The 22,189-nt window shown below is 39.3% G+C and overlaps 1 protein-coding gene and 1 non-coding gene across 2 annotated transcripts in view; one reads left to right on the plus strand and one right to left on the minus strand.

The window, feature by feature from the left end:
• Positions 1-3,658: 3,658 nt before the first annotated feature.
• On the minus strand, positions 3,659-3,765 carry LOC124101534 (U6 spliceosomal RNA). The gene has a single exon (XR_006854641.1). It is a non-coding gene; the product is annotated as a U6 spliceosomal RNA (small nuclear RNA).
• A 7,563-nt stretch (positions 3,766-11,328) lies between these two features.
• Positions 11,329-22,189, plus strand: part of LOC124101533 (broad substrate specificity ATP-binding cassette transporter ABCG2-like) — a gene marked incomplete at its 3' end in the record, with an annotated part of 33,882 nt that continues 23,021 nt past the window's right edge. The window contains exon 1 of the mRNA XM_046457545.2: positions 11,329-11,532. Within this exon, the coding sequence (XP_046313501.2) occupies positions 11,342-11,532 (191 nt within the window). The remainder of the gene's footprint in view (positions 11,533-22,189) is intronic.

The following is a 22,189-nucleotide window of genomic DNA, read 5'->3' on the forward strand; positions in this document are numbered from 1 at the left end:
TGATTTAAGGCATGAGAAATGTGACTGGAGGAGAAGTAACAAGTAGTTTCCACGTGTTCAACTCAATGCCATGGCTCTTCTCAGGATGCTTGTTTAGAAATTATTGGTGTTATCAGATATGAGATGTTATATTTTTATATTATATATCAGATATTATTATATATTATGTATAATATATAATATATTTATAATATGTCATATATTATAAATATAATATATATTATATTATATTTATTACACATAAATATAATATATATTATATATTGTGATATAATATATATTATATGTTATATATATAATCTCAACACATGAAAAAATTCCCAAACCAAGCACTCCTGGTTCCTAATATTTTGCATAAGGGTATTTAACCCTCTCTACCCAATTTTTACCCAGCAGTAGTATTACCCGAAGTGAGTCAGAATCTAGATTTTATTGCTCATAATGCTCCACAATTACTCAGAGTCAAATGAGCAGGGAAATAGGTTTCATTCAAAGCCAGCTTTGAAGAAAGATAAAAGAATGCTCTTTGTTTTGAATTTCCATCTTCAGAAAGCTCCAGGGCCAAGAAAGCTTTTATAAGAGAAGGAGTGATAAAGAGGACAAAAGGTAGGGAAAATATATATGAAGGTTTAGCTAATCTGTGTTAGAGATCATGTCAGTGGTGCCTGGCCAAGGTGGGATTAGTTTCTCTTGTCAACATGAGGAAGTTCAGAAGTTCTAACAATTTGTGGCTTTGATCCCTCTTAATTTCAGATGCATTTCCTTAATTTTAGAGGGAGTCATTTCAAATTCTCCTGTTTAGTCAGCCTTCAGAGTTGAGGAAATTACTGTTCCAATGTCATCTGACTAGCTGTCCAACATTGTATCAGTGTGCAGAATTAGAACATAAAGAGTCAGATGCTTATTCCTAAAGGGGTAAATTCTGAATTATTAAATATTTCCACCTAGGGAAACATCTTCAGTGTCAGTTTGTGTAATTGCTCCTTCAATGCCTTCTCAGTTGTTTGATTTGGTGGGTTGGATGGGTTTCTCCATGCAATTTCAACCCTGTCTCTGAACTATGTCCTTTGAAGACACTGTGAATTATTTACCAAGCATACTTATCCCATGGTGTGGGAGCCTTGTCCCATTCTTTGATCTCAATGGGCTCAATTCAGAGGAGATCTCTCTTCCTGCTACCAGTGAAAGTAGGAGGATGCGTTTTTTTCAGCTGTTTCCATTCCATTACTTCCTCATCACTTCTTGACCATCATAGAGGACTTTCCCCAGTTCTTCAGAGGCCCCCAGTAATAGTGAGCAGAACCAAGGGAGTGAATGCTGTCACATAGTCTCTCCTCCACTTTTGGCATTTAGTCCCTATTCCTGTGAAACAGAGTTGAAAGTCTAAATAAATATTCCAGCTTCACTTGCTTTTCTTTATTAGTTAATTGACTTAAAAATCAATAATTTTGGAAGTCATGGAGCTGAGCAATATTATCATTAGCCTCCTACTAGCTTTGCGGTAGTTAAAGTCAAGGACATGTGGGGCATGGTGAAATCATTTGCCGGGGTTGTTTCCCAGGGATTCAAAGCCCATTTTTGTTGGAGCCAATGACTTCACTTGGGCCTGCACCAGTATTGCATGGGTAACATTTTGACATCCCCAGGCCAGAAATTCCATGCTCATATCTGCTAACACCAATAATTTCTGAACAAGCATCCTGAGAAGAGCCATGACATTGAGTTGAACATGTGTAAACTACTGGTTACTTCACCTCTAGTCACCTTTCTCATGCCTTAAATCACCTGCACCTTTATCCCAGAAAACACCATAAACCTTAGTCTCAGGAGGGTCTCTTCTTTCTTTGTGCTGAGTCTATTTACAAATACACTCTTTTTTTTTTTTTACAAAACTTGTCATTGTAATGACTGGCATACAGTGAGGTGTGCAAAATGGAACTTTTTTGGAAACAATTTGATGAAATGGCCAAAAATAATATCCAGAAGAACATTTGCCATGGCTTTTCAGCCCCTAGCCACTCTAAAAACCTTTGGACAAGTCAAAGCAAGTATCTAAGCACCTTGTCCCATGGACCATCCCCGGGACTTTTCCTGACTCAGCACTGTGGACCTTCAGTGCATAGTTTCAATTTTGCACTCCGGATTGAAGACATCCTACCACATGAGTCACTTTGGTATAAGCAATCAGATTCCTATTTCTTTTCCTCTCTCATTTGGCTTTTCTAGTGGGGGAGCTGGATTTGGATAGACAAGATTTAACATGTGAATGGAAGTTCTGGTTTGAACTTCCTTGGGGGCAATGTGATTCCAGACCAGAGAGGGATTAAGGACCTTCTATCTACAGAAGTTCTCATTGGTTTCTCTCTGGGTTGGTCTGGTTGTGGTTGGAGATGGCCCAAATCTGATTGCAGAAACCTGGTCAGATGTGGTTTGGCCTTCATTGGAAGTGTCCTGAGACCTGATTCTAACTACAATAAAAGTAATAAAAGAATATAATTTTGACCTGTTTTGTCACTATTCGGAAACAATGGGAAATATTAGTTACATCTCCACATGCAGCCCATTAGTTGACATTCTCCAACAACTGGGTCACTTGCAGCTCTAAATCCATGAGAAGAAAAAAACGATTTTTTTTGTAATCCTGTCTGATCTTCATATTCCTTGAATTAAGGAAAGTATTAGCCTGAAAATGGGTCATGGGGACAGCACTGGGAAGAACTTAACTTAAACCTGTCAAGGTATACTGTCGCCTTAATTCTGAAGAGTGGCTTTAGCAGGGGTTACTGGGGCCACTCTGCTCTTTTGCAGGGGATTCCCATGAATTTTTTAAACACTATTAACTCCCAGTAACATCTTGTTGCCTTTTCTGGTAAATTCCTTTTGGCTCTGCAAGCCTAATTTAATGTTTTATCAGCATGCCTAATTTACAAACTTCTTGGGAGTGCATTTTAATTAATCTTAAACTTCAATTATATGGTGAACATATAAAAGTTTTAAGCTTTCCATTTTTTCTTCTAACGACTTTCTTCTTATATTAAGGATAATTGTTATTATGTGGAATGCAAAGTCTAAGAGTTAACTCATAAATTCTTTTGAAAATGAGAAGAAGGAAAATGAAGAAGAAAGATGAAATAAATAGTCAAGAGAAGAAGAGGGAAGAGGAGGAGCAAAGATCACAGTCTTTTTAAGAAATCAGGCTGCTATGAGATCTGCTTTACCTAAAAAAAATTTGGTCCACAAACTTCCTAAGACTACAAAAAAATATCTTAAAGTGTAGTCATATAAAGTGGTTACCTTAGCTTCTACCATTTTGTCATAAATATAATTTGGATTGAAATGCCCTTTAACAAACTATTCAATTCACATTGCTTTATCACACTTGTGTATCATGTGCATCAAGTACATGGGTTTTCTTTGACTAAGAAATAACTTGAAATGATTGTCTGATGTCTCAGCAATGCAGGTATAACTGTCAAAGATAGACTAGGTGAATAGAAATGAGATTAAATATTTATAAATGTACTTCTCATGTTGCTTAAAGTCTTAAATTCTATTATGCTGAAATTTGATACAACATCTGAGTCATTTCTAAATAAGAAATTTAGGGGATAGAAGAAGACTGGGTCCCTTCTCCGAGTCACGTGGCCTGCCTTCCGTGAAAAATATGGAACGCTTCACGAATTTGCGTGTCATCCTTGCGCAGGGGCCATGCTAATCTTCTCTGTATAGTTCCAATTTTAGTATATGTGCTGCCGAAGCGAGCACTATTTCATTATTTTCATTCAAGTATTTTCTACATAACAGTTTTTGGTATATATTTTGAATTTATTTACTACTTTATGTGTGTGCAGGGAGCAAATCTAGGCTGTGATCTCTCTATCACTGAACTTCATCCCCAGGGCTCTGAATTCTTTTATTTATATAAATTCCAAAATACCATATACAATCTAATATCCTGTTTCTGTTATTTATTTTTTTGTCTCAAAATCACATTTTCTTTCTCCTTTTTTGTGTGTTTATACTTTCTTTCAGTTGCTTTCAGAGAATGCTGATACCACAATATTCATTAAGATCCAGCTATGAATAGTATCCTAATTTTGGTTTAAAATGAAACCGGAATAAATGTATTTCTATATGAGTCTTCCCAGTGACAGAATGAATCCTAAAAAAAAAAATTCATGAAAATGTTTGTGTTCATCATGGACATATAGTTGAAGTTCTGTAAGTCTACAATATAGTACCTTTGATATTCTAAAAATTATGTCCTGTCAATTTTCTTACCTTCCCTTCATGCCTGATTTTCCTGAATAGGACACAATTTTAACAATAACTCCTGAGGTCAACAACCTGACACCATGGTTTTTCTTTGTAAACTGCAGATAGAAGATTTTGTCCACATGCAGGTGCTACTTTCTGAGGCCAGAGGCAGGGGGTGAATGCTGGGATGGCAGTACTTGCTCACAGAACCTGGTAACCAGAGCTTCTCCTGAACCCATGCTATCACTTTCTAGGGTTTCCTGTCTCAAACTAATGTAGAGAAATAGTTATTTCAGCAGTATGAAAACATTGAAACCATCCACAGGAATACTTTCATTCAAACCCTCCATCCCTTTAGATTCAGTTCCTGATGTATTTGGCCCTAGGACACAACCATCTAATTTGTCCAAAACTCATTGACCAGAAATCACCTATTGCCCTTGGGATGGGTGAAGTGTGAGAGGAAAAGCCTAGGTGTCAGAACTCCTAGTTCTCAGGGACAGTGAGAGCAACAGTGCCAAACCCATCCAGTCACATGAGGTGTCCATCAGCCTCGGAAGTACCCACCAGAGCGAATTTCTTCTGTTCCTTTGAGAAAAACACCAGAAGTGGGGATTTTGGTTTGTCCCTGTGTGGCCAGGGACAGTCTTCATGAACTGGATTCCGCAGTGGGACAATGGTCCCTGAGGTTTGGTGCCTTGAAAACAGAGGCTTACCACAGTCTATCAGTTGGTGCCACACCTTTTGCCTTCTGCCCCCGCCCCGGCTCAGGGAACACAACTTCAGGGAGAGGCAGCCTTGGGCATGCTAGCCCCACAGCCTGTGTCTCCTGTACCAAAGTCCAGTCCAAGCTATCTCCTAGAGGTCCAGTTTGCTGCCCACAGCCCTGAGAGGGGCTACTAGCACCTTCCCACTAGGTGAGTGTTTCTCCTCTGGGTAGAGGGAGTGGTGGGGTCATCTCCATCTGGCAAGGGATCAGTGGAGGCTGTGGGCACTGTCCTCAACCCCACAGACAGCTTCATCAGAGTGCAGGAGGGAGGGGAAGCACTCAGTCCTCCACTGGGGAGGGAGGGAAAGGAAGGCAGAGGAACTGAGCCAGGAGACTGGGGGAAAATGCTTGAGGATTTCTACAGCAGTACAGATGCTTGGTGGCCTTGTGGACTGGAAGCTGATGTTTCATGGCCTGTATGGAAGTTCAAGCTGACTCCCTTTGACCTCCATATCTGTGCTTTATATCCATGAGTTTTATGCTATGCCTCTGAGCAGAAATTTGTGCCCTTGGTCATTTGAACTACTATTAAGTGAACAAGTTTGTGTGCCAGGAAAGGTGGGTAGGTATTTTTTTTTTTTTTAGAAAAGAGCACACTGGGGCTGGGGATGTGGCGTGCTCGCCTGGCATGCCTGGGGCACTGGGTTCGATCCTCATCTCCACATAAAAATAAAGATGTTGTGTCCACCAAAAACTAAAAAATAAATATTAAAAAAATTCTCTCTCTCTTTAAAAATAAATAAAGGCATTGTGTTGTGTCCATCTACAACTCTCTCTCTCTCTCTAAAAAAAAAAAAAGAGCACATTGCTTAAATGACATGACTGAGTTTGTACCCTTGGCAGTTTGATTTGAGAGTAGGAAATAAAAACAGTCCATACAGAATTTTTTTCACAAAACGATGTGGCAGTGCAACTGATTCTGGGTCTGGTAGGGAATCCAGCCTGCACAAGTCAGTTAAGATAAAACTCTTGCCTGTTCTCAAATGTGTGAAGATAAGGAGAGTTAATATTGAAGAAGGAAAACTTTCCTGAGCATGGGAATTACTGCTGGTGGAGGAAATATTTATTAGCATTAATGCTTTAAAGGGATTGGCGAAGCAATTATTTTTCTTATTCCCAGGTTAGTTTTCTCATCAATTTGGGTAGTTTGCTACAGAGTTCTTGAGGTCTCTTTCAGAATTTTTATGGAAATATTTCCGTTTTGATGATTAAATGTAAAAATGAACCAACTATTTACAACACTTACTAAAAACAATACTGAAAACATTCAAATGATTCAAAAAATTCAGCCCAAAAACTAAATTATAGATAAGTTTTAAAATGTTTGTGTATACAAAGCAATATGTTTATATATATATATATATATATATATATATATATATATATATATATATATATATATAAATTGTTTACTCATTCCTTTTTCAGAAAAATATACAGATTAATAGCAACAAGTGTGTTTACTGGGCTTATTTGTTCCAGGGCCCTGGACATTACTTGGGGAACACATTACTTTACATAACATATATTAAAATACAAACACATGTGTGCAAACCTATTTCTGAACTTATATCATTAGGCACTCATGAAGCATTTGAAGTAAGCATGTGAAAGATAAAGTAAACTACCACCTAGAGTAGAACATTGCCTGAGGGAGCACATTGCAATAGATACAGGTGAACTGAAAGGCCCTCTGTACATAAAAATGTGTATCCTGAAGGCCATTAGAGAGAGAATGATCAGTCATTCCCTCTGAAGCTGGTTCATGAGAGAAGCTTTTCCTGGTGTTTGCTTTTTATTATTTTAAAACTTTTTTTTCTCCATTTTTGTTGCATTTTATGTGTACATAATGACAGGATGTTGTTTCATTTTCATGCTTCTATATCCATTCTACTGTATATTCATTCTTCTATATTTGGATAACCTGCTTTCCAAGCACCATTTTTTTAAAAAGACTGTCCATGCTTCCATGCATGTTTTTTGCATCTTTGTCTAAAAGGATTATTTGAGTATTTCTGAATGGTTTTGTTTATGAGTCTTCTATTCTGTACCATTGATCTGTGGTCTGTTTTCATGGCAGTTATTTTTGAGCAATATGTTGTGTGTGTGTGTCAGTCACCTAGGCATGCAGAAGAGACAGAGGAATGGCAATGGAGAGCATCCTCAGTGCGATCCATATGTATGCAGTAGTGTATTTCTAAGGGCACTTCCTAAGGAGGATTTTTGTAGTTGTAACTGTCCTTACTCTAAGTGTTACAGGACTCACTTGAATGATAAGACCCTGTGGTCCCACATGCTACTGTTGATGGCTGGATCTTATTTGGGAATAAACCTGGATTTTATAGAGGGATAGGTGGGCATCATGTTCTTTAAATAGTTTATAAATGGGTTTGTCATTAGTTTAAAAAATATATGTATATATTTTTCAATTGACCCACACTAATTAAACATAGGTAAGTGTTTGGTGTGACATTTTCTTACACATCTACAATGTGCAACTATAATATGAGGGTAATTGGTTTATCTCTGTCTTCAAACAGTATGCTGACAGTTTTTGATATGAGTTTGGTAGCAGTTGAAGACAGGATCAAGGAGGGAGGAAGATTTATATTATGTTAAAAATGAACCATATACTCTGGGGTAGGAAGCTAGGATTGAAAGGTTTCAATGAAAATGAAAGAGCCCAAATGGTCTCCCTACCTGTGTCTATAGGCTCTCTAGACCTATTAGATCCTCATCTGTTCTTTAAATAATCAATGCTGAGTTCACTTCAGAATGTGAACCAAAAATTGATGGCTAGATGATTATGTTCCCATAATTTTTTCTTTTTCAATAATGTCTTGTATAATTTTATTCTTATACTGTATATCTCTCCTACTCAATGTACACTTCTGTGGTTACTAATATATATTGCTATTAATATTAATATATATTCAAAGTCAGTTATGCATCATAATCCTACAAAACCCATACAGATGAGTACTCCTTCTCTCCACTCACTAGGAGGATGAGAAGAGTAGATCCCTGAGTTTGAGTTACCTAGTAAATTTATTTATAGAGAGAAAATATTCAGGGGATCATATTTAAAGTTAGTAGTGTAGCAGTCATTTAAGCCAGGAATGGGTATGATAAATACAGAGAAAAATCGCTATGTTACCTTCTGCTCCCATCTATGGTTAAGTTTGTTGTAACAAGAAGGGAATGAAATTTCTACTTCATCAGGGAACCTGTTGAACCAATTTTCCTAAACTTTATGGATCACTACCTCAATTTCTTGGATTTGTGACTGGAGAAGACCTTGCTGCTATTTAGAGCAGGGTCTGGCTGGAATTTAGTTCTTAGGCTCAGTTAGCATTAGGTAATACAATTCAATCCATGTAGAAGGTAAAATAGATGTTTCTGGAAGGTAACAAGTCTTGTAATCTCCCACTAAACACACTGGATGGAAATTTTTCAAAGAAAGAGGAAGCACTGAATGAGAGGAGCCAAAGAAGGTCTAAAGATTGTGCCAGTAAGATGGGATCAGCTTGATGCAGAAAGAAGACAAAAGGTGAGGACTTCCCAGGGCATCTGCCAGTGATGTCTTCCTAACTGCCTCAGATACCCCTCCCCTAAGTCTTGTTACCTACTCCTCTTATTTGAATACAAAGGGGTTTCCTTTAAAATTTACATGAGATTTTCTCTAGTTTCCAAGGGCCATAACATCAATCTTTATTATGTATTGTATTCTTTTTTTAAATTTTTTTTTTGGTGTTGGTGATGAGAATTGAACTCAGGGCCTCATTCATGAGAGGCAAGCACTCTACCACTGAGCCACATTCCTACCCCTTTTTCTTAAGTCCCCAAATTGATCATGGGCTGGGATAGTTTGGAACAAGTTAAGTTCATAAAGAACCCTTACAAATCCTCTGTTCGGTTGGGTCCTTGCTGGTAAATGAGGTTCTCCTCCTCTTGAAGTTCTGTGCTTTTCCCATCCGCACCTGCATTTTCTACTGGGTCAAGAGAGAGTTCTTCAGGTGGTGTGTTCTTAGTATGTTGTGTCTGATAAACCTGGTGCTCTTTCTGTTCTTGGAGTTCTTGGGTGATATTGTACTGTGGCAGCACCCACAGAGAGAAAGAAGACTTCTAAGATCTTATGACAGAGGAGGGTTTATAACAGTGTCCCCTGGCTCTTCGATTGTTACAGTAGCCTCTCATATGATCTCCTTGCTCCATCCCTACCTTTGATAAAAGTCAGAGTGGTAAAAATAGTTAAATCATGCCATTCCTTTACCCAGAACTTCCTGGTACCTCTCATTCTCATTTCTAGTCCAAGTCAAATTAGTTATGGGCTCTGCTTCAGCTGTCCTTCCTCTGACCTTAGCTCCTCTCTTCTTGCCCTCCATCACACACCAGGCCCTCTGGCCTCTTTGCTGGTTTTGTACAGTAGTGCTCAGCTCAGCACTGCTCCTCCAGTTGGCCTCCCTCAGGTGACAGCTCAACAGTCTCATTGGAGTGCACTTTCCTGACCACCTGTTCTACCTGAGTCCCCTTTGTAGCTGGTTATAGTGATTTGCATCATCACATCTAACTGGAGTTTTTAATTTACTTTTTTAAGGTCTGTTTATTTGGTGATAAACTATGTTTTCCTGAACATATTAACAAATGGTTTTAATGTCAGTGTTTGATAACTCCAGTGTGTTTCACCTGTGGGTCTTCCTTTATATTCTGATTTGGAACTTTAGCTCCTATATTCTGGCATGCCTGGGAATTTTAGATTAAAAGTTTGTGCAATGATCTTTTTTGGTGTTTGTTACCAGGGATTAAATCCAGGATTCTTATCTATTGAGCCACATCCACGCCCTATTTATTTATTTATTTTGAGACAGCATGTCACTATATTGCCTAGGGCCTCACTAATTTGCTGAGGCTGTCTTAAACTTGTGATCTTCTGCCTCAGCCTCCTGAATCCCATAATTACAAGTGTGTGCCAGCACACTTGGCTGATATCTTCTTTGAAAGTGGATTTAACTTTCTTCTAGCAATGTCTGAGCAGATGACCCCGATTAAGCAGAGAATGGTCTATTTTGGGTTTTCCCTTATTTCCAGGCAATAATGCTTCTGGGATCGCTAAAGCTTGGGTTCTTAGGGCACCTCATCACCTCTGCAGGCCCAGCTGTCCAATTTTTGTCTCCCTGGCTTAAAGACTGCTGAGATATTTGCTCAGATGTATTAAGGGCTCTGGAAGATGCCTCTAGCAGCCTTTTCCTGCCTGATCCCAATGTTGCCCTTTGTGTATAAAGTTTGCATTTCCAAATACTTGGAGAGGAAAAGGCATGAGGTGCTGGGATTGCTCAGTTCTCTTCCTACTTACTGGGATTTTGGTTTCTCCACTCCTGTGGCTTTGTTGCTCTCATCAGAGACTTTTCACATGCTCCTTCTCATGTTCTGTCTGCTTCGATGGTTGTTCTCAGGAGGATGGAGCAGCTGTCCTCCATAGGCAAAGAGAAAGTTCTTCATGGATGATTTTGGATTTCACAAATGACAACTTTAATTATTGCAGTTAGTACTTCAAACCTATTTAACAACCTCAGTTCAGCACCATGTCTTCTTCTGAATTGATTTAAGGAGCCTTTTGTAACTCTCCAATGAAACATTTTTCACTTCACATTAACTTAATATTCAATTTTTCTTTAAGGCCTTGAGCTGTTTAACTATTTGTTTGATTTACTTAATCATTTTCATATGTATCCCCATTAAATAAATAATAATGTCAGTACAAAACAATGTTGGAGTTTACCGTTTTAGATAATTGAAAGTGCGCAACAACCAGAGATGTACAAGTTGAAACTATAAATTCAGAAAAATCTTTCCAGATCCTGACTGCTATACTAAGCTCCTTTTGTAGTCAAAATATTATAAACTCCAATATTAAAAAAATACAGGAGCTGCATGATGATCATGTAGGCTATCACTGAACTGAAGTTGTATCATAGTGTGAATTTCAAGTCAGACAAGATATATCATCTGCCTTTTACTTCCTTTCTGGGTTTTGCATAATTTTCATAATTTTTACTTTTTAGGACCTCTGAATTTGGGAATGTGATATTTAACTGGAATGCCAGTATTCTAATTACATCTGCCTCTGATTATAGGTTCTAATGTTGTTCTTATCACAATCATGTGAGCTGTTCTTTGGGAAAGAACCTACTCACTGCAGCACAGTTTAGAAGATACTTGGTTTAAATGTGTTCTTATCTGGTGTTTAAAATCTTGATTACCTGAACTATCAACTTACTATTGGTTTTCCCTCTACAGAAAAACATAACTCTGCAAATGTCTGCCAATAAGGACTCATTTTCAATCCACTTACTCCCAGTAAACTCTGATGGCTTCCTTGGGACCACCTCCAGTGACCAGAAAGGGCCTGTGTTATGTTTCTACAACATCTGTTATCATGTAAAAGAGAAGAGAGGCTTCCTGTTTAAACAGAAAATAACCGAGAAAAGGATACTATCAGATATCAAGTATGTGCATGACCTTTTTTAAAATTAAATTAATTTAATTTTACATGATGGCAGAATGTAATTCATTTCATATTACACATATAGAGCACAATTTTTCAAGTCACTGATTGTACACAAACTATTTTCACATCATTCGTGTCTTCATATATGTACTTAGGGTAATGATGTCTAACTCATTTCACCATCTTTCCTATCCCCTTCCCCCTCCCTTACCCTTCCTCCCCTTTATCCTATTTAAAGTTCCTCCATTCCTCCCATGCTCTCCACCATTGCCATTATGAGTCAGCATCCTCATATCAAAGAAAACATTTGGCCTTTGGTTTTTAGGAATTGTCTTGCCTCATTTAGCAATATATTCTCGAACTCCATCCACTTACCTGCAAATGCCATGATTTTATTCTCTTTTAATGCTGAGTAATATTACATTGTGTATATATACCAAAGTTTCCCTATCCACTCATCTACTGAAGGGCATCTAGGTTGATTCCACAATGTAGCTATTGTGAATTGTGCTGCTATAAACATTGGTATGGCTGTGTCCCTGTAAGATGCTGTTTTTAAGTCCTTTGCGTATAAACTGAGGAGTGGGATAGCTAGGTCAAATATTGGTTCCATTCCAAGTTTTCCAAGGAATCTCCATACTGCTTTCCAGAGTGGTTGCACCAATTTACAGTCCCACCAGCAATGTGTGAGTGCGCCTTTTTCCACACATCCTAGTCAGCACTTATTGTTTGTATTCTTTTTTTAAAATTTTTTATTGTTGGTTGTTCAAAACATTACATAGTTCTTGACATATCATATTTCACACTTTGATTCAAGTGAGTTATGAACTCCCATTTTTACCCCATATACAGATTGCAGAATCACATCAGTTACACATCCATTGATTTACATATTGCCATACTAGTGTCTGTTGTGTTCTGCTGCCTTTCCTATCCTCTACTACCCCCCTCCCTCCCCTCCCTCCCCTCTTCTCTCTCTACCCCTCTACTGTCATTCTTTCTCCCCTTGTATTATTTTCCCTTCCCCTCACTTCCTCTTGTATGTACTTTTGTATAACCCTGAGGGTCTCCTTCCATTTCCATGAAATTTCCCTTCTCTCTCCCTTTCCCTCCCACCTCTCATCCCTGTTTAATGTTAATCTTCTTCTCATGCTCTTCGTCCCTACTCTGTTCTTAGTTACTCTCCTTATATCAAAGAAGACATTTGGCATTTGTTTTTTAGGGATTGGCTAGCTTCACTTAGCATAATCTGCTCTAATGCCATCCATTTCCCTGCTAATTCTATGATTCTGTCATTTTTTAATGCAGAGTAATACTCCATTGTGTATAAATGCCACATTTTTTTTATCCATTCGTCTATTGAAGGGCATCTAGGTTGGTTCCACAGTCTTGCTATTGTTAATTGTACTGCTATGAACATCGATGTAGCAGTGTCCCTGAAGCATGCTCTTTTTGGGTCTTTAGGGAATAGACCGAGAAGGGGAATAGCTGGGTCAAATGGTGGCTCCATTCCCAGCTTTCCAAGAAATCTCCATACTGCTCTCCAAATTCTCTGCACCAATTTGCAGTCCCACCAGCAATGTACAAGTGTACACTTTTCCCCACATCCTCGCCAGCACTTGTTGTTGTTTGACTTCATAATGGCTGCCAATCTTACTGAAGAGAGATGGTATCTTAGGGTGGTTTTGATTTGCATTTCTCTGACTGCTAGAGATGGTGAGCATTTTTACATGTACTTTTTGTTTGACTGTATGTCCTCCTCTGAGAAGTGTCTGTTCAGGTCCTTGGCCCATTTGTTGATTGGGTTGTTTGTTCTCTTATTGTCTAATTTTTTGAGTTCTTTGTATACTCTGGATATTAGGGCTCTATTTGAAGTGTGAGTAGTAAAGATTTGTTTCCAGGATGTAAGCTCCCTATTTACCTCTCTTATTGTTTCTTTTGCTGAGAGAAAAACTTTTTAGTTTGAGTAAGTCCCATTTGTTGATTCTAGTTATTAACTTTTGTCCTATGGGTGTCCTATTGAGGAATTTGGAGCCCGACTCCACAGTATGTAGATGGTAGCCAACTTTTTCTTCTATCAGATGGCATGTCTCTGATTTGATATCAAGCTCCTTGATCCATTTTGAATTCACTTTGTGCATGGCGAGAGAAAGGGATTCAGTTTCATTTTGTTGCATATGGATTTCCAGTTTTCCCAGCACCATTTGTTGAAGATGCTATCCTTCCTCCATTGCATGCTTTTAGCCCCTTTATCAAATATAAGATAGTTGTAGTTTTGTGGATTGGTTTCTGTGTCCTCTATTCTGTACCATTGGTCCACCCGCCTGTTTTGGTACCAGTACCATGCTGTTTTTGTTACTATTGCTCTGTAGTATAGTTTGAAGTCTGGTATCGCTATACCTCCTGATTCACACTTCCTGCTTAGCATTGTTTTTGCTATTCTGGGTCATTTATTTTCCCATATGAATTTCATGATTGCTTTCTCTATTTCTACAAGAAATGCCATTGGGATTTTGATTGGCATTGCATTAAACCTATAGAGAACTTTTGGTAATATCGCCATTTTGATGATGTTAGTTCTGCCTATCCATGAACAGGGTATATTTTTCCATCTTCTAAGATCTTCTCCTGTTTCTTTCTTTAGGGTTCTGTAGTTTTCATTGTATAAGTCTTTCACCTCTTTTGTTAGGTTGATTCCCAAGTATTTTATTTTTTTTGAAGATATTGTGAATGGAGTGGTTGTCCTCATTTCCATTTCAGAGGATTTGTCACTGATATACAGGAATGCCTTTGATTTATGCGTGTTGATTTTATATCCTGCCACTTTGCTGAATTCATTTATTAGCTCTAATAGTTTCTTTGTAGACCCTTTTCGGTCTTCTAGGTATAGAATCATGTCATCTGCAAATAGTGATAATTTAAGTTCTTCTTTTCCTATTTTGATGCCTTTAAATTCTTTCGTCTGTCTAATTGCTCTGGCCAGTGTTTCGAGAACTATGTTGAACAGAAGTGGTGAGAGAGGGCATCCCTGTCTTGTTCCAGATTTTAGAGGCAATGCCTTCAATTTTTCTCCATTTAGAATGATGCTAGCCTGAGGCTTAGCATAGATTGCTTTTACAATATTGAGATATGTTCCTGTTATCCCTAATTTTTCTGGAGTTTTGAACAAAAAGGGATGCTGTACTTTGTCGAATGCTTTTTCCGCATCTATCGAGATGATCATATGATTCTTATTTTTAAGTCTATTGATGTGGTGAATAACATTTATTGATTTCCGTATATTGAACCAGCCTTGCATCCCAGGGATGAATCCTACTTGATCATGGTGCACAATTTTTTTGATATGTTTTTGGATCCGATTCGCCAGAATTTTATTGAGGATTTTTGCATCTAGGGTCATTAGAGATATTGGTCTGTAGTTTTCTATCTTTGAAGTGTCTTTGTCTGGTTTAGGTATCAGGGTGATGTTGGCCTCGTAGAATGAATTTGGAAGTTCTCCCTCTTTTTCTATTTCCTGATTGAAAAGTATTGGTATTAGTTCCTCTTTAAAGGTTTTGTAAAACTCTGCTGTATACCCATCCGGTCCTGGGCTTTTCTTAGTTGGTAATCTTTTGATGGTTTCTTCTATTTCCTCAATTGATATTGGTCTGTTTAGGTTGTCTATATCCTCCTGACTCAATCTGGGCAGATCATATGACTTAAGAAATTTATCGATGCCTTCAGTATCTTCTAATTTATTGGAGTATAAGGATTCAAAATAATTTTTGATTATCTTCTGTATTTCTGAAGTGTCTGTTGTGATATTGCCTTTTTCATCCCGTATGCTAGTAATTTGAGTTCTCTCTCTTCTTCTCTTCGCTAGCATCGCTAAGGGTCTGTCGATTTTGTTTATTTTTTCAAAGAACCAACTTTTAGTTTTGTCAATTTTTTCAATTGTTTCTTTTGTTTTGATTTCATTAATTTCAGCTCTGATTTTAATTATTTCTTGCCTTCTACTTCTTTTGCTGTTGTTTTGCTCTTCTTTTTCTAGGATTTTGAGATGAAGTATGAGATCATTTATTTGTTGGTTTTTTTTCTTTTTTTAAGGAATGAACTCCAAGCAATGAATTTTCCTCTTAGAACTGCTTTCAATGTGTCCCATAGATTCCGATATGTTGTGTCTGTGTTTTCATTTATCTCTAAGAATTTTTTAATTTCCTCCTTGATGTCTTCTATAACCCATTGATCATTCAGTAACCTATTGTTCATTCTCCAAGTGATGTATGCTTTTTCCTTCCTTCTTTTATCGTTGATTTTCAGTTTCATTCCATTATGATCAGATAAGATGCATGGTATTATCTCTACTCCTTTATATTGTCTAAGAGTTGCCCTGTGACATAATATATGATCTATTTTTGAGAAGGATCCTTGTGCTGCTGAGAAAAAATTGTAACTGCTTGATGTTGGGTGGTATATTCTATATATGTCAATTAAGTCTAGGTTATTAATTGTGTTATTGAGTTCTATAGTTTCCTTATTCAACTTTTGTTTGGAAGATCTGTCCAGTGGTGAGAGAGGTGTGTTGAAGTCTCCCATGATTATTGTATGGTGGTCTATTAGACTCTTGAACTTGAGAAGAGTTTGTTTGATGAACATAGCTGCACCATTGTTTGGGGCATATATATTTATGATTGTTATGTCTTGTTGGTGTATGGTTCCCTTAAACAGTATGTAGTGTCCCTCTTTATCCCTTTTGATTAACTTTGGCTTGAAATCTACTTTATTTGATATGAATATGGACACTCCTGCTTGTTTCCGAAGTCCATATGAGTGATATGATTTTTCCCAACCTTTCACCTTCAGCCTATGTATGTCTTTTCCTATCAAATGCGTCTCCTGTAGGCAGCATATTGTTGGGTCTTGTTTTGTGATCCATTCTACTAGCCTGTGTCTCTTAATTGGTGAGTTTAAGCCATTAACATTTAGGGTTATTATTGAGATATGGGTTGTTCTTCCAGCCATATTTGTTTATTTCTGTTACTAAACATGGTTTGTTTTCCTCTTTGATTATTCCCCCCACCCTTTACTGCCCTACCTCCCACTGTTAGTTTTCATTGTTATTTTTCATTTCCTCTTCCTGTAATGTTTTGGCGAGGATGTTTTGAAGAGATGGTTTTCTAGATGCAAATTCTTTAAACTTTTGTTTATCGTGGAAGGTTTTAATTTCATCTTCCATCCTGAAGCTTAATTTCGCTGGATACACAATTCTTGGTTGGAACCCATTTTCTTTCAGTGTTTGAAATATGTTATTCCAGGATCTTCTAGCTTTCAGAGTCTGTGTTGAAAGATCAGCTGTTATCCTGATTGGCTTACCCCTAAATGTAATCTGCTTCCTTTCTCTTGTAGCTTTTAAAATTCTCTCCTTATTCTGTATGTTGGGCATCTTCATTATAATGTGTCTAGGTGTGGATCTCTTATGATTTTGCACATTTGGCGTCCTGTAGGCTTCTAGGTTTGGGATTCTGTCTCATTCTTCAAGTCTGGGAAATTTTCTCGTATTATTTCATTGAATAGATTGCTCATTCCTTTGGTTTGGAGTTCTGTACCTTCCTGTATGCCAATGACTCTTAAGTTTGGTCTCTTAATGTTATCCCATATTTCTTGGATGTTCTGCTCATGGTTTCTTAACAGTCTTGCTGAGCTGTCTATGTTCTTTTCAAGTTGAAATACTTTGTCTTCATTGTCTGATGTTCTATCTTCTAAGTGTTCTACTCTGCTGGTAGTATTCTCCATTGAGTTTTTAAGTTGGTTTATTGCTTCCTGCATTTCTAGGATTTCTGTTTGTTTGTTTTTTATAACCTCTATCTCCCTGTATAGTTGATCCTTTGCTTCCTGGATTTGTTTGTGTAATTCATTGTTGAAGTGATCTTTCATTGTCTGATTTTGCTGTCTAATGTCTTCCTTGATACTCTAGATCATCTGAAGCATGTATATCCTGAATTCTTTATCTGACATTCCATCTGCTGCAGCTGTTACCTCTTCTAAAGTTGAATTGACCTGCATTGCTTGTGGTCCTTTCTTTCCTTGTCTTTTCATACTGCTTGCATTTCTTTCTGCTTGGTGAAACTGTTGTGTTTTTGAAATGTTTTTTTTTTTCCCCTATGTATTTATATTGCTCTTGTATAGTTGAAAAGTCTCCCTTGCAGGGTTGGGCGGCGGTCTGCCTACCTTGCAGGCATGGGCGGGGGCTCTGCTCTGCCTCTCTTCCAATTGGTGTGAGGTGTCTACCACGCCCGCGGACCCCTGGGCCTGTTCTGCCGGTCGGTCACAGGTCTGCCTACCTTGCATGCGTGGGAGGCAGCTCTGCCCTGCCCTTACTCCAATTGGGGTGTCGTGACTACCACACCGGCAGGTCACTGGGCCTGTTCTGGGCACAGGCGGCAGCTCTGTTCTGCCCCTACTCCAATTGGGGTGACGAGTGTACCAGGCTGGCAGGCCACTGGGCCTGATCCGCCGGTCAGTTGCAGGTCTGCCTACCGTGCAGGCGCGGGCGCAGCTCTGCTCTGCCCCCCCTCCAATTGGTGAGACTTGTGTACCACACCCTCGGACCACTGAGCCTGTTCCGGGCACGGGCGAAAGCTCTGTTCTGCTCCTACTCCAATTGGGGTGACATGCCTACAACCCCGGCCGGCCGCTGGGCCTGTTCCACCGGTCGGTCGCAGGTCTGCCTACCTTGCGGGCATGGGCAGCGGCTCTGCTATGCCCCTACTCCAAGTGGGGTGACGTGTCTGTCGAACTAGCAGGCCACTGGGCCTCTTCCGCTGGTCTGTCGCAGGTCTGCCCACCCTGCAGGCACGGTGGCAGTTCCGCTCCGCCCCCACTCCAATTGGGGTCACGTGACCACCACACAGGCGGGGCCTGATCCGGGCGCGGACGAAGGCTCTGCTCTGTCCCTACTCCAGTTGGAGTGACGTGTGTACCATGCTGGCAGGCCGTTGGGCCTGACCCGCCAGTCTGTCGCAGGTCTGCCCACCTTGCGGGTGTGGGTGGCTGCTCCGCTCCGTCCCCTCTCCAATTGGGGACATGCCACCACCACGCCTGCGAGCCGCTGGGCCTGCTCCGGGCACGGGCTGCGGCCCGGCTCCTCCCCCTGGCTCGAAGACAAAGTGAGAGAGACTCGGGTGTCTGTGACTCACCCTCCCTACCAGGAGACCAACTGTTTCTCTCGCCACTGGTATTGATGAAGTTCTCTCCTACGCCGCTTTCTGATGACATCATATCTCTGCCATGTTGGTATCCTATGCAAATGGCAGCACTTCGTTTCCTTTGCTGGGTGACCAAAGCAACGGGTGAGACCTGACCGGCCCTCACAGGCCCCGTCTCAGTCCTGTTGCCACTGCCCATGAAGGCTCGGTTGGTATTTACCTCCACAGTACTCAGCAGGACACGGACCAAGAAGCAGTTTCCATGGGCTCCTTAGCCCTGGGCCAGAGCAGTTCTGGGAGCTGGAACTCAGCTGCTCCATGCTCGGTGTATGCTCCTATAAGAGCAGGCTCCAAGAAGCAGTCTCTGCGGGTCATCTAGCACTGAGCCTGAGTAATCTGTCTGCAAGCCGCAGGTGAATGGCAGCCTGAAATTACCTGTTCTATGGCTGAATGAGCTGCGGTCAATCGAAAACAGGGATGGTGACGTCAGCTCTCCAAGATGGTGGCCGCTGGCCTCCTCTGTGGTCTGACCGGTGTGGAGAACCGAATTGGACTGCTTCCTTCCCCCGTCTCGAACCCAGAATTCAGCACTGAGTACGGTGCTTGCATGGCTGGCAGAAACTGCAGCGCTGTATCCCTGCGTCGCTATCTCTTCGTTTCCCAGCGTGCGCTGCAGACTCTAGCCGCGGGGTGATTTGCTAAATAAGCAGTGTTACCCTCCGTGCAACAAATCTCTCACGTTTGAGTCCCCGCAGCCGATCCTCATGCAATGGAAATCCTTCCTCCAGGTTCCGGCGCACCCCACTATTGCTGGAAATTCCTAACCTGTTATTTGTATTCTTGATAGCTGCCATTCTGACTAGAGCGAGATGAAATCTTAAGACTAGTTTTGATTTGCATTTCTCTAATTGCTAGAGATGTTGAACATTTTTTCATATGTGTGTTGCTTGATTGTATATCCTTTCTGAGAAGTGTGTGTTCAGGTCCTTTGCCCATTTATTGATTGGGTTATTTGTTTTTTTACTGTTAAGATTGTGAGTGCTTTATATATCCTAGAGATTAGTGCTCTATCCAATGTGCTTGTGGTAAAGATTTGCTCCCAACATGTAGGCTCTCTATGCACCTCACTGATTGTTTCTTTTGCAGAGAAGAACCTTGTTAGTTTGAATACATCCCATTTATTGATTTTTTATTTTGTTTCTTGTACTATATGAGTCTTACTAAGGACATTGGGGCCTAATCTGACATGATGGAGATTTGGGCCTACTTTTTCTTCCATTACGTACAGGATCTCTGGTTTAATTACTAGGTCCTTGATCCACTTTGAGTTAGTTGAGTTTTGTGCATGGTAAGAGATAGAAGTTTAATTTCATTTTGTTACATGTGCATTTCCAGTTTTCCCAATCTTTTTGAGGCAATCTTTTCTCCAGTGTATGTTTTTGGCACCTTTCTCTAATATAAGATAACTGTAGTTATGTGGGTTAGATTCTATGTCCTCTATTCTGTAACATTGGCCTACAGGTCTATTTTGGTGCCAGTACCATGCTGTTTTTGTTTCTATTGCTCTGTAGTATAGTTTAAGGTCTGGAACAGAAATGCCTCCAGCCTCACTCTTCTTGTGCATGACCTTTTAAAGGACCACTTTATTGACCTACAGTGAACTTCCAGGTTTTCTGTATTAGCAATAAACTCTATGAATATTTGTGTTCACATCTTTAGCCATATTAACAAATGCTTTCATTTCTTTTGTCTAAAGTAGGAGTGAGATGATCTCTTAAGTGTATGTTTAACTTTGAAAGGAACTGAACTAACAATCCATTTGTAAAAGTGATTGTACCATGTGTATCAATCTTTGAGAAACTGACAAATTAATGTGCCATTTAGTTTTTCATGTGTCAACCACATGTTTTGGTTGAAATAGGCCTTGTGGTATAATTTATTGCTTTTTTTTTTTTTGTACTGGGAATTGAACCCATGGCACTTACCCACGGAGCCACATGTCCAGACCAGCTCTTTTTCACATATTATTTAAGATAGGATCTCCTTGTGTTGTTAGGGCCTTGCTAATTTGGTGAGTCTAATCTAGAACTTAGGATCCTTGTTCCTCATCTTCCTGAGCTGATGGGATTACAAGCTTGTGCCATCACACCAGGATAGTTTATTGTTTTTTGATTGTGGGTACATAATGTAACTCTAATCTTTCCAAACAGTGAAACAGAATGTGTTTCTGTTTCACTACTCAAATGAGCTTTCTGAAACAGATTGGTTTTAGGTACTTGTGCACTTTATGTCCTTTATAGTCTACAACAAGGAGGTTGAAATGAGAGCATATTGTGAAAGTAGTTTTCTTTTTAAATAGACCTGTTTTAAATGAATGGTCTATGATTTTTCACATTCTAGAACAATTTACTTATTACTATAATGAAGACAGATGGAACATATACAGTCTCATCCCTACAACCTAAGATCCCTACAAGCTCACTGATGTTATGTAGTTTTATAGAGTACCTAATAATTGTAATTTTATTTTTATTCTTTTTATCCAGAAAAATAATCAGAATTCAATGTGTAGTGTTGAAGTGAGATCTAGAGTGGAAAGGAGATGAGTGTTATTATAGAACCTATTACTATGAGGTACCTCTATGAGTTCACAGATGCTGGCCTTAGGAGTGTCAGCATTTTTCTGATATTTGTGAGCCTCTGCTTCCCTTCTATGGAGTCGTGATGTAATTTGGATTTGCTCAGATACCATTGCCTATGAATTCTGTTTCTGTAATAAGGGAAATAATCATCCCTAGTCAAAGTAAGCACCTTCAACTGGCTTTTCAAGGCTGAAGAGTGGCTATAAAATAATTTTTTGACTCAGTGTGGCTGCAGATCTATATGTAAGTTGATGTTTGTTCTATTTTCTTGATATTTTTATATGATTTTACACTTTTCAGTTAATGCCAGCCAACTCCCTTTAGAAATCAAAGAATTGACAAAATAGCATAGAAATTTTTGAGTCATTGGAGGTAAAGAAATAGCAAGATTTTAAGGGCTGACTGGGCTGAGGCAAGGGCTGCTGTGCAGCACTGGAACTCTTTCCATGCAGGAATACCTGCTCTCTTGCCTACTTTTTGTCTTTCTCTTGTGTTGGTTAAGTAATCCTGACTAGAATAAGGAGAGGAATAGTGGATGTAAGGCTTTGATCTTTTGCTATATGACTAGATAGATTGATTACTGAAAAGCTGACAAGCATTTTGTGAAACACAGTAATTATGAAATAATTTTCCCTACAATTTTTTGATGAATGAGGTAGAAGGTACCTTGCTTTGAATATGTGCAAGTTAAACAACTATAAAGGACACACTGTGTGAGTGTTCATTTACCTCACTTATCCCTTCCAGCTAGTTAATTATGTACTCAATAAACTAAGGTGGATATTCTCTTATTCAACCAAATAGGGATAATAGTAGGTGTCTGGTGTTG

Source organism: Marmota monax, unplaced genomic scaffold, assembly GCF_021218885.2.
Source record: "Marmota monax isolate L192 unplaced genomic scaffold, Marmota_monax_Labrador192_F-V1.1 WCK01_AAM20220418_F8-fsc01711, whole genome shotgun sequence".
NCBI lineage: Eukaryota > Metazoa > Chordata > Mammalia > Rodentia > Sciuridae > Marmota > Marmota monax.